Source organism: Fulmarus glacialis, unplaced genomic scaffold (assembly GCF_000690835.1).
Source record: "Fulmarus glacialis isolate BGI_N327 unplaced genomic scaffold, ASM69083v1 scaffold44798, whole genome shotgun sequence".
NCBI classification, from domain to species: domain Eukaryota; kingdom Metazoa; phylum Chordata; class Aves; order Procellariiformes; family Procellariidae; genus Fulmarus; species Fulmarus glacialis.
In genome coordinates, this window is record NW_009228482.1 from 484 (window position 1) to 16382 (window position 15899).

A 15899-nucleotide genomic window follows, 5' to 3' on the forward strand; every position below is an offset into this window, starting at 1 on the left:
TTTAAGCTACATTCAAATGGCAAAAAACCTGCTATAACCAAACAGATTGCCGAGGGGTCCCATTTCTTCATAGAAGTGGCATTTACACCAGAATGCTCTCCTTTCTTTAGTAGGTTTTTCCCAACTTGTCTTTTGGGAGAGTTTGGTTAAATCCTCCAATACACCAAGAGCTAATACTTCACAGAGCTACTTAGTGCAGGACAGTTTTTTTGGCAGTTGTGTAGTTACAGAAGCACATATCCAGTATGCCTCTTCACAAGCTACCTAGATACATTCTATCCTCATGCCAGATTTTGAAAACGACTCCCATATTCGTAAGATCAGCAGCAAATATAACCTGCTTTGCTCCCAATCTCTCCTTTTTGATATTCACCAGAAAAGGACTGCAAGGAAGAAAGTTTGAATGCCGATGGTCTCCTCTCTATCCCTTCTGATAGAAATTCTTCCAGAACTACTTCACTCATCACTTTGTCATCATAATCTGCAATAAAAGTTAGCCTTGGAGACTTCATAGCTAGACAGTAACTGTGCTCTATTAGTATTCATACTATTGCATTTACCAGACTAGCTTCATCTTACATCCTTCTTTGGGTCTTAGAAACACTTCTTCAGAAGCACAAAGCATTTTTTTTTTTTTTAAGTGATTCTTGTCTCTTTGGGTAGAATTTCACAACTGAATTACTCTGGGTTTAGACTAAGCATACCAATAATGACTACTGCAGTAGAGCCCAGGCAAAACAGGATGCTGCAGCATTTTTTTTTTCTGGATACTGTCACTAGACATGACTAAAAATCACTCGAAACTGTAACATCTCCAGAAGCAAGTACTACCTACTCCTTCAAAAGTAGAATATGTTCCTGAATACGGAATACAGTAAAGTTTCTTAAACACATTTTCCTTCACTGAAGGGTAACTTCTGTATTCACAACCTTTGCAAATCTGGCTTATTCCCCATCTCATATCTTAGAGAAACAGCCTCAGCTGCTTACAGCTCTGTTTCTGAGCAAGTCTGCAGAGACTGTCAGCTTTTCACTGACAAAAAACAAGTCAACGTTTCTCAGGTCACCCTCAAAGTTGCTCTTTTTTCTCCAGCTGGTCCATAAAAGCCTAAAATATCCCACTCTGGATAGAACCAACCTTTTTCAGTTTGTTTTTAACTTCTTCAAAGCTGCATGTCTAAGGCTGTCTTACCTGCATCATTGTTTTGCCTTTCCTACTCAGTACTTCTAACATCCTCTTAAAAGCCTCTTTGGCTTTAACTCCTCTTTTCACAAGCAGCAATGAAGAATTTAAGAAGGAAACCAAACGGCGTAAGAGCCATAAAAAAAGACAGACATTTTCCCAGTTTGTATTATAATAGTACTAGTTGGCAAGGTTATCCAGGACTTCATTTTTCCCCTTACTGTAGCAACTGAAGACTGCTGAAAAAACATGACTAAATACACATGGCTGACTAGGATGGTTCTTTTTACCAGATGTCTGTCCCCTTCAGAAGTTAAGTCAGGACGGTGAAAACGCTCTCGGCTTGTCTATGGCCTTGGGCCCAAAACGTAGTGGAAAGTACCATACTACAGCTACAGGGCTGGGGGGATTGAAAAGGAAGTAGAGAGGCAATACAGCAGAACACCATGTTCTTTGAATAATTACCACTCACACCAGAGAGAGACCTTCCAAACCACAGTTGTGACAGATAGGCAAAGCACTGCGGGGAAGCTGGTACTGACACTGTCAAAGCTTTTATTTTTTATTTAAGGGACTGCATTTGCCAGTATAAGCAACACATCATCAAATTAAAAGAAGACACACACACGCAGAGTACAAGTATGCATTTGCACATGTGTGTGCAGGTGCAGATGTTCTCTATAAAATTGTGTGTGCGCCCACGCAAAACTGACATGCTTTTGAACAAGGGAAATGAGATTACCAGGAAGAGACGACATGAAGATTGAAGGAGGTTTCTGGAGTGCTGCTGAGACCGGTTTCTTCTCTGTAATGTAAACTGCAGAATCTGCTTTCTCACTTGGTGCACTGGACACAGAGGGCCTGCAAAAAGACATACTGCACAGCATGAGGCACAGAACAGGAATTGCAGTCTGTCTTCACAGGGTATGCAGAAAAGTTTCTTGTGTTGCTAGCCTCCAAGAGGTAAAAGCTTATCACCTGCAGAAGTGAACTCAGACGCTAAAGTGAAGTGACAGCTATGTAACTCTCCTTGTAACCATGGCAGCCAATATTAAAAACTTCCAAGGCAGTAAACCTTGGAGAAAAAGGAAGTATTTTTCAAGACAGAGTCACCATAAACCTAAGCAGCAAGCAAATCACCCTGTTCTTCGTGAGCTAAGTCACTAGACTGTATGCAAGATGGTGTTCTAGCTCTTCCCTGTTCTTCCTCCACATAACCATTAACTTTTACATGTCAGGGCTTCAGATTTACTTACTTTAAGTGAGTGTACTAGCAATCAGTTTGATAGCAACTGCAATTTTTAAAAATTTTTTTGTTTTCTCCAAAGAGTAATTATTTTACTTCACTTTTCCTCATTGCTATGGAAGAGAACATGCAACAGGACATGGGAAGACTGCTGCTGCAACAAGAAACCCTTTTAGTTGCATACCCTTTGAATTTTCTCACGAGCAAGCTTTTCCTTGTCTTTGGTGGGACAATGGCCTTGTTCTCCTTCTCTGCCAAGGAACACACACTAACATTCTACAAAAAAAAGATGCCTCTCCTGTAATAAAAACAATTTTGCTACTGCATGTTGCAGAAATATCTATTCTTCACTTACCTCTCCTCAAGCAGTACTGTACGTGCTAAGTGAGCCCTGAAAATGGACTGGATGAATGTCACAATCTCATCTTTCTCCTTGCAATCAGAAGACAAGCTCAAGGAGTTTGACATGGAAGACAGGCAGGAGTTCTGCAAAGCAATCAGATTAAAGAAAACTGACCTTTAACAGATTGCACAGAAGCTTGACAGAAGCTTTCACAATCTTACTCCTGATTGTGAGAGTGGTAGTAGAGCAAATATTCCCATCTTTTAGTCTGCAGTCTTTAAGATTCTGTAAGACTAAATCCGCAGGAAATTCAAATCTGATCATCATACAAGCTTTGAAGCTTGTATGAATCTGTATTCAATTAATGAAAGAGCAGACTCCTGCAAGGAAAGTTCATTTATTTTCCAGGAAGGAAACCTTTCAAAGTCGAAGGAGGTAAGGCAACCTTCGTGATGGATGTATCTTCTGCTTGTATCAAGCAAAAGTATTCAGCCCTACTACACTGGGCCAGTTTACTGCATGTAAAGTGCAAGCAGATGGACAACCTGGATGGAGAATTACAAATTAACTTTAGCCTGCTAAAGGTCCAAAGGGTATTCATACAAGTTGGCAAATGATTTACAGAAACTAAATGTTTAATTGGCAAGGAAATTTTTTCATATTCAGAACTGAGCAATCTGGAGCGAGTTTGACATGACAGAGGACACTACAAGTCTTTGGTTGAGCATGCCACGCGCAAGACTCCTTTACTTTTCAATCCAATCAAAGATGCCTTCCAAATTCTTCTTTCTGAACTTCAGTGACGAAAGTTTTTCTATTACTACAATGATTCAGCAGGTGAACACTTGAGAGCAAGTACAGTTTTCAATAGCACTCCGAGTTAAAGGGTATGTTATTAGCTGATCGGAGACCCAGAAAAAAAGAGGAGACCTAGTTACAGTCCATAATGCAAAGAAGTTATAGCTTTACTTCTAAGAAAAACTGTGAACTAAAGAAGATGGAAAGGGAGGCTAGGGAATGAGCTCCATATCTTTCTGGAATTACAGTGGTGCTGTCAACTAGTGCATTAAAACATCACTGGGTGATTCAGAGAATTAAGTCTGGAAGTACAGTACTTTACACTGTAAATTAAACATAATGGGATACCTGGATACCCATTTGCCCCAACAATTACCTTGTTGTGAGATTTTGCATCACGCATCCTGTTATTCAGCAACAGTTTCTGTCGAGCTAAATGTCCTCTGAAAGCTGCCTGAAGCATAACAACTGCCTAGCATAGAAAGAAATAAGTAGATGTTAGCTCCTTTGAAATATGGCAGCTATAAATTAAAACAAGAGTCCAGAGGGAAGAGGCACATGGGGAAAATAACTTTTCCCTGTGCAATGGAAACTCTTTGATGTATTGACATTTCCTTATGTTTAAGGGATACACACACGTCCCCATTACTTCACAGGTACTCTGCTGCAATTCAGAGAATCTCCAGCCTGTGACAATCCATAGACATACACCTCCATGGTTTAAATTCAATCTGGGAGGTGTTCATGATTGGTCTTATCAAATGCAGTTAAGTTCTAGCTGCCAATACTAGCCTGTATTTCACAAATAGAGCAACATGCTCCCATTCCCATATTAGATTCTGGCTACCCGGCAGGCTCTGTGATGCTCTGATACAATCAGAAACCAAGGCAATGGCAGACCATTGTGGTGATTACACTGAATGTAAGTCTTTCCTCTCTACTCAGAGATTTTACTGGATTCTAACCAACAAAAAGCATCTAGATGTAAAACAGTATGTTTGTGTCACATGGTTAGAATTTGTTCTAATTTCTGAAAGTCGGATTTTTAATGTTCTGGAAGAAACAAATGTAAGATGCTACGTTGTGCTATTTGAAAAAACAGTTTAATCAAAACCTTTATCGAAAGGTGCAAAACATTTATCAAAAAGTGACAAGTTTGTCAAACAAAGTCAATTTCTTCATAATACTGAGATGTTTCTTCTTAGCAAAGGCTTCAAATTCCCACTTCAAATCTTTCCGAAGACTCATCATAGTGAAAATGAAAGCATTATTAGAATTACCTAATATAGAAAAACTTCCCTGTCTGTTTGTATCAAATTTTTTTCAAAATTTTCAGAAGCTTTCATCTTGCAGAAGGTACCAAGTACAGAAAATTTGAGACCAGAAAGGGAACACTTTGACAAGACATATCAAACAAAACCAGGATGTCAGAAGGTATCATGAGCCAGCCTGAAGAACAAACATGATCTTGGTACAACAGTTTATATTACAATAAAACCTCTTTAAAAAATAAAGAAGTTATTTGTTTGTGCTTTGATACAAATTAAATCTCTTTTACTGTTTTGTTGGGTGTCAAACACACTCACCTCATCCAGAGCAATTTCTTCCTTCTGAAATGAAAAATGCCTAAGTTAATGCCACAAATATATACAAGTTTTATTAAATAAAGATTTTCCATATTTTCCCCAACAATTAAAACACACAGAAATACCTGTCCCACCTCCTCCTGAAAACTCAAACAACAAACTTAAGGAAAAAAAAACAACTTTGCATCTTTGAAAGATGTGTGGATCGTTCTTTTGTCTTTAAGATTCCTAAGAAGCATTTACAAGACCCACCTCACACCATGTGTCCTATACGTGGAAAAAGCAGCATTATGTTGTTGCCCATAGAACAAAATTTAAGGTTAACACTTTTTTCCTAGATCATTTTGTCCTTGTTGAGTGTAACTCAATACACGAAACCTCCTGTATTGTTTGGAGGATTTCTGCAAGGGGAATTTAACTTCTCAGTCATGCTCCAAGGAAGCAACAGCAGCAGTGCTGCTTCAACCACTGCTACGCTTCCTTAGTTCTCTGCTCATCCAGACTCCCCCGTTCAGAAACTGGGTATCTCACAGCAGAAACAACAGGGTTCTAGGGAGCAAAGGCAAAAGAAGCAGCAGGGAGGACTTGAAAAAAGTGGAAGAGAAGATGGTGGTAAGGAATTGTACGGGGAAGCACTGCTGCAGTTCCTGGAACCTGGCAGCAGGTTACTGCAGATGCTAAAACAAGAGTAAGATTCAGAGGCGGATGGGGGATGTCCTCACTGTTCCCTGATAAGAGAATTTCACCTTGTTTCGGTACACCTTCCACTGTCTCTGGATGATTTTGGCTGCTTGTTCCTTCCTGTGCTCTTCTTTGCCTTTAAGCATGCGGACTGGTGAAGGCTGCAAGGGAGAATCTTCAGCTTAGTACACTAAAGACACAAGTTGGAATTCTAAGAGGGAAACAGGTTACAAATGACGCAGAAAAATCAGCACCAGAGTTGTTAAATGTTCACCCTGCAGGGTGGAAGGAAGTTAAAGAGGAAACTCTTAGTTCTGAACACTGCTCACGTTCAAACTCATCATCTAGATGACTGTTACAGTGAAACACATTCCTGTCCCCCTTTTAGCTGTTAGCAGAACATGGGAATGGAAAGGTTTTCATTTACACATACGCCTATTTTTCCATGCATTTTAAAGCAATAGGAGCTCCAACAGTGGAACCCACTGCTTTGTTGCTCAGAAATGGTTTGTATGTTATTGACAGACTGAGAACAAATGTCAGTATACCTAATTTTGCAATTCTTCTCTGGGAAAGACTAGTACTAATTAATTGGGGAGCTCTCTCATGTCTCATCCTGGCAACCGTGGCCCCATAATCATCTGTTTAAGCTTACTGATGAGTTGGCCATCATATGACACCAACAAGACGGAGACCTTGTGTAAATTGGCATAACCCTACTCTTCTATCTTGAAGAAATTAATCAGAGGAAAAAGAAAGAAACCAAGAACAAAACAAGATTTTGTTCCAGTTATTTCTTCTGAGGTGTGGTTGCATATTCCACCTCTCACCATCTGATCCTTTTGATCCCTAATTATCCCGTACTAATTGTCATGCCTCACTTGCCAAACAAAAGTTAACTGCAATTTTAAAAGACTAATTTAATTTGTTGGTGTAAAATTCTAAGTAGAGGAACAAGAGATTTTATAGACTCTGAAAAAAACCTCTTGATTCTGTGAAAAGGATTTATTTATAACCTAAAAATGCAGAGTTACAGGCTTAAGTTAGCAAATGGATCACGTTATATTAAAAATGACAACCTACTATTAAAATGAAAAATTGGTAGGAACTTAGCGATAATTACAAATAATGGGAACATTTCGATAAATGGATGGTTATTGGCCAAGAATATATATAGTCTGCAGAGGAAAAAAGGAGCTGTTTGTTGGCTGTTTTTAAAGACCCAAGTTATTTGGTATTCAAAACATCATCTAGCATCCATCAGCATATAACACACAAAAAAGAATCTGAAGAATTGCACAGTATATCAAAAACCAGCACCCTCTTAAGCTAGTGGACATTTTTATTCATATTTTTTAATACCTGTACTTCAGGGTCTATTTATTCTCAAGTACAAACGATCAAAATCCCCAGTAATAATCTTCAACTAGTTTTTAGTGAAATGAGATTAACATGACCACACTGCATCTGAAAGCACGTTTGTCAGTGCCCATTCATCTCTACTGGCTAGTTACAACAACATTTGGCAGAGGGACAGAAGATGGCAACAATATCAAGTTCAGTCATATTTCATGACAAAAACCCCAACTGATTATAGAGTCCCATTTAAGACTCTCCAGTATTAACAGATGCACAAATATATTTATTAGACACTGGAAAATCCAGAAAGAAGAGGTTATGAATATCTCAACTCCAGAAAAACTTCAGTTCAAAGGGGATAAAGGTTTATTTTATTGTATTGATATCTTTCCTAATTCTTTACTCAAATATGATGTCCCATCAGCAGTGGAATTAAGAAAAACCTCATGATTAGTGCTCTACATCCTGTAAACCTTCCCATTAAAGAGTACCCTGCTTCCATCCAAACAGAAAAGCTAATGAATATTTTTCTGACTGGACAGCACACGCGCCCTAACTGATCACCTGACCAGCATAAAAATCATTGAAAAGGGTTTTTTGTCTTTTGCCAGTCTGCCAGCAAGCACACTTACCTGTGTCTCTCTCCTTTATCTGTCAACTCCTACAAGACCTCCCTCCCTCTACAAAATTGGACTGAAATTAGCTAATGGGTTCAGAAGTTTTGAAAAGATACAAGCAAAACCACAAATGTCTTTTTTTTTTTTTTGCTTAGAAAGTAAGGCAAAAAACCCCAAACACTTAGAAGTGTAAGCTTTTTGCAACATTCCACTGAATAAGAAAAAAGCGATGGTGGGGCAGATAATCACTAAGAGAACAGCTCCAAAAAAGCCCCAAGTTGCAGTGGTAATTATTGAAACAACTTATCAAAAAACTCTGGGAATTAACCATTATTCAGAATCTCTATGACAAGATTTAATGCCTCCCTGAAAAGACACAACTAGCAGTTATTTAGACTATCAGCTCAATTTGCAATATGTTAGTTAGATGCAAGGGGGAAAAAAAAAAAAAACAAACCCACAAACAAAAACATGTTTCTGTACCTTATTAAGCTTTTCCATTGTATCTTCCGCCATTTCTCTCATCTCTTCCTCCAATTTCCCTACTTTCTGTGTCAGGTTCTGGATTTCCTCACTATGGTTGGAAAAGCAAAGATATTTATAGCTAGAAATTTTCTGTTGCTTCTGCTTTGAAAATACTGAACCTATTTCATAAGATTTGGTTGCTTTGGTTTTTTTTAAAGGCCAAAGTGGGAAACTGGTCAGGATAACTAATACACGTTCTTATAGTAACAGACATGTAACATCAATTCTCAAGTTGTGATAGCACAGCCTTACGTTAAAATTAAAAAGACCCAAGGTTACAATGGTACCCTTGATACTATTAATATTGCATCTAGATCTGCTACAGTTTCATATTTGTCAGTCATCAAAGTCCTTTCTTACAAAGCAATAATAACTTTTTCTGCCACCCTTGCATAGGATTATTATCAACAGCTACACAGAATACATGAAGTAAATGGAATGATACATTGCCAACGGTATAGAAGCATAGGCTAAGGTAAAGACACTACAGTTTTTTCTTAGAAAGAGAAAAAAATGTCTCTGAGCCCAACATGGCAACTTTCTGTTTCCATTTATCTTATTAATTTTTATTATAATTTAATTCTTATTTTTACTATACTTCTTAGTCTTCCACTTCCTCTAAAACCACTCTATAGAATTCTTCCCCTAGTAACTTACTCCATCCTTCCAAAACAGTTCTGATTAAATGAATTCCCAGCTTCCTGCAGTTCAGATGAACTCCTATGGATTTTGAGCCACTTCAAAAGAGAACTATACTTTAACAGATTTTTTGGGTTCTGAAATGATCTACTAATACAAAATATGATACCTTGAAGTCTGCTCTTCTGTACTCTTTTCTTCCATCTTATTCTGCCACTTCTGCAGCTCCAGCTCCACTTCAGCCTTAGCCTGCAGTAACTGCTTGATATCTAATCTATACAGGTATAAGGAAATTAAGCAATATTTGAGACATACATACTTCAACAAAGTAGTTATTTTTTGTTTAAACTTCTAAATAAAATAGGTTCTCAAATTTGTGAAGTAACTAAATGTTTACTTTTTCCTTTTAAACAAAATAAAATGCAAGCGTATATTGTTCAGAAGCAAAAGGCCTCTTTGCATGCTCTCACTATGCATTTTTGTTCAGAGGGCGAGTTGGCACAGGAGGCAGAGTGTCTTATCAACAATACATAGCTGTGTGCACATCTCTGCTCATAATCAGATTAACCTGCCTGCCCTTATGCACTGACGCACCAAACGAGTTCAAGCAATACAAATTGCAAATCAACTGCTTACTGGGGAGAAAAGAAGTCACAGCACATCATATGGCAGAAGGCAGGCTTAAATGGAGAAAGTGGTAGATCACGACAACACATGTTAAAAAAACAAGATAAATTTTTACAGCAAAATACATGCAAGAAGTGTGGCGTAAAGTGACATATAACCCTTCAAAGGCTTTTCAGTGTGGTTGACAAAAAATATGCCTTGAAAAATGTGTTAGAAACAAGCAGAAATTCTCATTTTCCACCCTCTCACTGATTTTTTTTTCTGCAATGTAATTTTACAATGCTAGTAGGACTAGAAGAAGCTTTTGAAATAAAAGCTGAAGGGACCCTCAAAATTTGTTTTCTTGCTGAAAATGTGAAGGACTTATTACATCGTTTCATAATGTGATAGGAAATAATTAAATAATTCACACCTACAGAAGAACATCATCTCAGACAAGGGTCGCACTTACTCTTTATTGAGTAGGAGATTTTGAAGTGCCTTCCTATCACTCTTCAGTTTCTTCACTAGCCCTTGGAGGCGACGACATTCCTCAACATGGTCTACCTGTTGAGGGGCTGGATGATCCAGGTCTACAGAAGGCGAAGATGACACAGCAAGTAACTGTGATGGCTCACTATCTGCTGATGACACCCTGGTGTTCTCCATGGCACATACTTTCTAAACAGGATAAATTTACACAAAAAATACAAAAGTAAAAAGAAGAAGAAAATTAAATTTAGCATAAAAAGATTTTATTTAGGCCATGAGAAAAGATCAAATGGAAGTTAATTCTAAAATGTGCATCTATATGTAAAAAGTATGAGAAAAGAAAAAAGGGAGGAAGGGCACATGGTACAGACATCAGTTTACATGTATGGGCCAGAATGCACAAGGCTTATACATTGAAGGACTACATGCCAGTGGTTCTGCATTTTCTGCTCGAAGACAGGTAAGATGGCCACACGATTATGATCACTTACTTTTTCTAGTTCCGAAATCCGCCTCATCAGCCTCTGTCTGCTCCACTCACTATAATCTAAACACAACAACAAAGCTTTAAACATGAAACTATGTCAGCGAGTCAACATTGTTCTTGCTTTTTGAAACTTCTGTCCATATAGAAAGACTATCTAAAGACCTCTGAACCCCAACTTTAAATATGCAGCAATGAAAAAATGAGAATGGTCTTAAAACATCTGACTTCTACACCAATTAGCTCAGAAATCAATATAAACCATTCACATTCATCAGTTTTCAACAACTGAAAAACAGTTTTCCAGTGAAACGTCAAATCTTCAAGTGATTCCACTACAGAATTCTAAGGGACAATAACAAAGGAAACCCAGGTCTGACTGGAGCAGCATATCCAGAATTCAGAGAGAGATTCCTGTAAGAAACTTCTCACTCCAACCTTTGCCTCTCCTGAATCTTCACCTTTGTAATAACTGCCTTATTTCTACATTGTAGGGTCCTGCTCTCAAACACATCTTTCAAATGTACCCAAATCCCTTGCTCCATGTTCACCAACTTTTCAGCACATACTTTTTGTTTTATTGGAAGGAGGAGAACTGCTCAGTACATGATCTAGATCTTCTTTCAGCCTCTGATTCTCATTCTGCAACTCCTTGATGTTCCTGGATAACCTCAGGACAGCAGCATTCAGTGCCTTTAGTCGTTTTTGGGTATCTCTGCCCTCTGTACTTGGAAACGGGGTCAAAACCAGAAAGTTAACTTAAAAGCAGAGAACAAAGAAGCAGCATTAAAAAGAGTGGAATAGCCTCACTATTCACATCAGCTGGCTAAGTTAACTGTCTCAGCTTCCCCCCAACAGCATTTCTCAATATTTTTTACTTGAGGAGTTACCTATTCTTTTAGGAAAAAACATGCAAAGACCATCTTGCTCAACACTTTCACAATTCTTTTAATTTGTGTCAAAGAAAACCGATACTTTGAAACTTTGAAAGTTCATTTATTACTTTTACTTCCTCCCCCACTCTGTTAACGCATAAACAAGGGTGCTTGTATGAATTTTACTTGTTTGGTTTTCTATTTGTTTTGTTGACAAACCTTGTAACGCTTTACCAGCACTCTATGGACCACTGATTTAAAAACACTTATCTTCAGCCAATTGGGGTACTCCTCCAAAAAACTGTTCAGCACGGCAAGCTAACCTGCGTGCTCTGAATTGCTTTCTTTCACTTAACAAACAGATTGAGATTGGGAGAGAGAGGGCGCTATACATAGATGGAATAACTCTCAAACAAATCCAACACACAAGTGTCTTTTCAGATAACTGTGAATGCTGCTTTAATATAAAAGAAACTATTCCTGCGAAAGTAAACCCCAGAGTAATTTCTTTCTTCATTTAAGATACATGTCAATCAATGAGAGATTTGAAACAGATTTGAAGAATACAGCTAATCTTGATGTGATGGGAATAAAAGGCATCAGAAAAGGGAAAACTTGCTATGTGTTAAAACTGTTTTTAATATATTACAGTGATTTTGCCTTTTTAGTTTTTCTAAAAAAACCAGGAAGAAATCTCAGCTTCTAAATGTGCAAAGTTGTAAAGTTTGTTCACAGAACAGATTTCTAGTGAGATGAAATACTTGTTCTTTATCGCTATGAGAAAATTCTTAAAAACTTACTTCTGAAAACAAACGTCTGAAGTAACTGATGGGCCTACTTTTGGACAAATGCCACTGCCAACGACAATCACAGAACAGTTTGTTAAGGAATCTTACATCCCATCCACTGGAATAATTACAAAGTAAAAGGGGAGACAGTCTACAATTAGCATGTCAGAGTGAAAAGCTGAATCTAATCTACCTTTTGGAGATTAAAAGGCAATGAAGCCATAAAAACAAACAAATAAGGCTGTCCAGATGTCATGGATGACTATTCATACAGCTGCCCCAGCCAGGAGGAAAAAAAAAAAAAAGTAAAAACGAAAACACAACACACCACCAAAAACGGGAAGTGACAGAAATGAAAGAAATCATAACCGTATCACTGAGTGCCATTATTTTAGGCTTATCAAAACCAAAAAGCAAATCCAGCAATCTAAATGACAAAATAAACTCTTCTCACGTTAAAGTCGTATGTGAGAGATACATCAAACACATGTACACAAACATTTGCCTCAAAAGAATTAAACATACTTTTTCCTCATAGTCTCAGATTTTGCCAGGAGGAGCTGGAGACGATGAACCTGTGAAATATGAAAAATAGATTCCGTTAAGGAGCTAGGTGTGGAAGCTGACATTGCTAATGCAACACATTTATCCATTAGGTGAAAATCAGAACAAGACTCTTTGCATAGTAGCAGAGGCAATGATGCCATCACGGAAAATCAGGCTATTGTTACATTGGCTTTCATCTAGACACTTATGGATGTACGTTAGTTTCTTTATTTCCGCTTTTTGGTTAACACACTCAACTTATTGAAGAAAAAAGGTTTTTCAGTACATACATATGGAGCTATGAGAATTTCTATGAAAATCTGATTCCAATGACAGGTGCAGCTATAGCTGTAAGAAACCTATCTAAAACATTCCATTTATACTTCGACTCAGCAACTGAACAACTTCCTCTCCTGTACACAGGAGACCTGTCAGACGTACCTCTTCATAGTAGGTTTCCATAGCTATCCTCATTTCTTCCAAATTAGTGGTCTTCATGTCTGCCTGGAATTTGCTGAAAACAGAATAATACAAAAAATAATTCAGTCAGACCAGCAAAGATGCTGGAATACCTGTTGGTTCACAATTTCTGGGTGGATGGTTTATAATTGCTAATATGTTCTCAGAGCTCATTAAAACATCTTAAGGAACAGAAGAATACAGATGAAAAATAACATGGACTTCAAATTCCCTTTATTGTATCATCCAATACAAGCCTCTATCCCCGCCAGAGTCATACTTAATAGTGTTGTCTTTCTCCTTGCACTGTTGTTCTAGCTTGAAAATCTTCTGCTTTAATCCACTAACAACCTACAAAAAGAACAAAGAGCTCATGAGTCCTAGAATAATCCGTCTCTTCACAGAAGTTCCAGTTCTCCATAATCTTGCCCTGTCTTTATAAATTGTACCTAACCAGATATACTTATTCCTACATACTCCAGTACTTAGTAAATCATACGCATGTCTGCTACCCTGTGACAAAGAGAACACTAAGGAAATCAGATCCCTAACTTATATCTGTGGTAACATAATCAGCTTATACACAATCATTAAATAAAAACAAGTCTGCTCATTACCCTGCTAAATTCAAAGCAGCAAATAATAGGGAGAATACTCCCTAAACAGACTCAAGACAGTGACAAAGAAGGCTCCCTAAAATAATGTTAATTCCAGATCTTTGTTACTGGTCTTATCCGACTTAGAAATAATGGCTACGTGATTCCCTAATTGCTTATTCTTTCTTACTTCATTTTGTTTTTTTAATCAGTAGTGTTTCAGCTTGGCAACAGAAAAAAAGAAAAATGAAAGCAAAAGGTAATGAAGAAACTATTACCCATCCATTATCAGTTGTCTTTTCTGACAAAGCTCGTGCCAGCTCTGAGCCCTGCAAGAGAAGACAGATAAAGCAAGTGACCAACATTGCTACTGCCAGCTCTTTCCACAGAATTTTCTAACCTATTTATCTCCACAGTCATTTCACAGTCCAACAGCTTAAATTCTGAAGTGTCTGTGCTCATTGTTTTGTATTAGCACGCTTCTCCCAAGGTGTAGATCTCCACACAGAAAATGACAGCCACAAGGAATTCAGTGAAATTCAGGTCTTCTAACTATGACCCTAAATGCTTCTCAGCCTCCTGGGTCTGACAATAAGGCTCATCTTTTGCCTCCTGGTTCAGGACTCAGGACTGCATGTCTCAGTCACCGTGCAATAGGTTAACTCCCTTCTACTCTCAGGCAAAATATTCAGAAAGTGGGCCTCTAAAGAGACAGCATTTTAACTTTACCTTCAGAAATTAAAAGTATCTTTGCTAAATAAACTTATCTGCACAGCATGGCATGATCTTCCTTTGAACTGAGCTAAAATGGTGAGCTGAGATTCTCAAAACAGAAATCCCTTCACACCAACCAACCACATCTGATATTCAAGCTCATCATTCCTAGGAGCCAACACACTAGAGAGTCCTGAAATCCAGAGAGACAAGAAGAGGATCACACTGCTCAGCACTCTTTTGCCCCACTTTTACCCCCCCAAGAAATAGTCACCCTGGAAGGATCCAACAGTTGCTCAATCTGTCTATCCTTTCTATTGTTCTCTTCTTCTAATCGTCGGAGCTTAGTTTTCATTCGATCTCCCTCATTTTTCTGAGCTTGTATTGTCTAAAAGAGGGGAGAAAAATTGTAAGCACATTTCAGAAATGAAAACACACTGAGTTTTCACATGGAAACACATTTTGATGTCAATAACAATCCACTTATGATGGTCAGGATGAAGCGAAAGAAAAAAAAAAAAAACCAGAGACCATCACACACCACACTGGACCAGGGCTGACAGATAAGGGAGGTAACACGGCAAAGATAAAAGGAAAAGGTTTAACAGAAAGGCAACCTCACACAAATGATCTACAACAGCCAAGATATTTGTCTATAGGTATCCCTAGTGTTCAACATGTCCAGTCCTGATCTTTCATACACTGCACTAAACTCATCTGACAAATTGTTAAAATGTGATGGGTAACAGCCAGGAGAGAGGGGAAAAAAAAAAAAAAAAAAAAGAAAAAAAAAAAGAAAAAAAAAGGGAAAAAAAAGGAGATGGAGGGACAAAGAAACCAAATGCAATGAACCTTTTCATCGTCCAGCTAGGGCCATGGCTGGGGTTCAGGACTGGGTATACTTCAAGGCTTCCACATCCAGTACTCAGAAGTATCTATCACACCATAAGAACAATGAAATTGCCTTAAACAGACACAAGTTTAGTTTAGCCTTACATTACAAATGCAAAAAAATTTGGTGGATGTCCCAGTTGTAGAAACCAAAGTATTCTGAACCAACACGGCCTGGACGTCTACAGGTGGATGGAGCGACCCTATGATTTCTATGTAAGTATCAGAGAAACTGTACCTTTTTCAATTCTATAATTTCATCATACATATCTTCTTTTTCTTTGTAGTCAGGAGTTCCAGGAATGTAGCCTACAGAAAAAAGTACATAAAATCAGCAGATCTGAAAGAGGTATTTTTAACTAACCAGACACCTTACAGTTAAAGGAAAACAGCAGCAAAGAAAGAACAGCACCAAACTGGAAACTAAGCTTTTTTCTCTCTCTCCTCTCCCCTCCCCTCCCCTCCCCCCCT

General features: G+C 38.1%; 1 protein-coding gene across 1 annotated transcript; it reads right to left on the reverse strand.

Moving 5' to 3' along the window:
- Nucleotides 1-337: 337 nt before the first annotated feature.
- Nucleotides 338-15737, reverse strand: IQCE (IQ motif containing E; the record flags this gene model as incomplete). Its single annotated transcript, XM_009583492.1, has 17 exons — nucleotides 338-481; nucleotides 1926-2059; nucleotides 2785-2915; nucleotides 3947-4042; nucleotides 5157-5180; nucleotides 5903-5998; nucleotides 8297-8387; nucleotides 9147-9251; nucleotides 10056-10264; nucleotides 10567-10622; nucleotides 11129-11286; nucleotides 12748-12797; nucleotides 13210-13282; nucleotides 13508-13578; nucleotides 14102-14152; nucleotides 14812-14925; nucleotides 15667-15737. Coding segments are annotated over 17 exons (1674 nt in total), but the record flags the coding sequence as incomplete, so codon positions are not given.
- Between the last annotated feature and the right edge of the window lie 162 nt (nucleotides 15738-15899).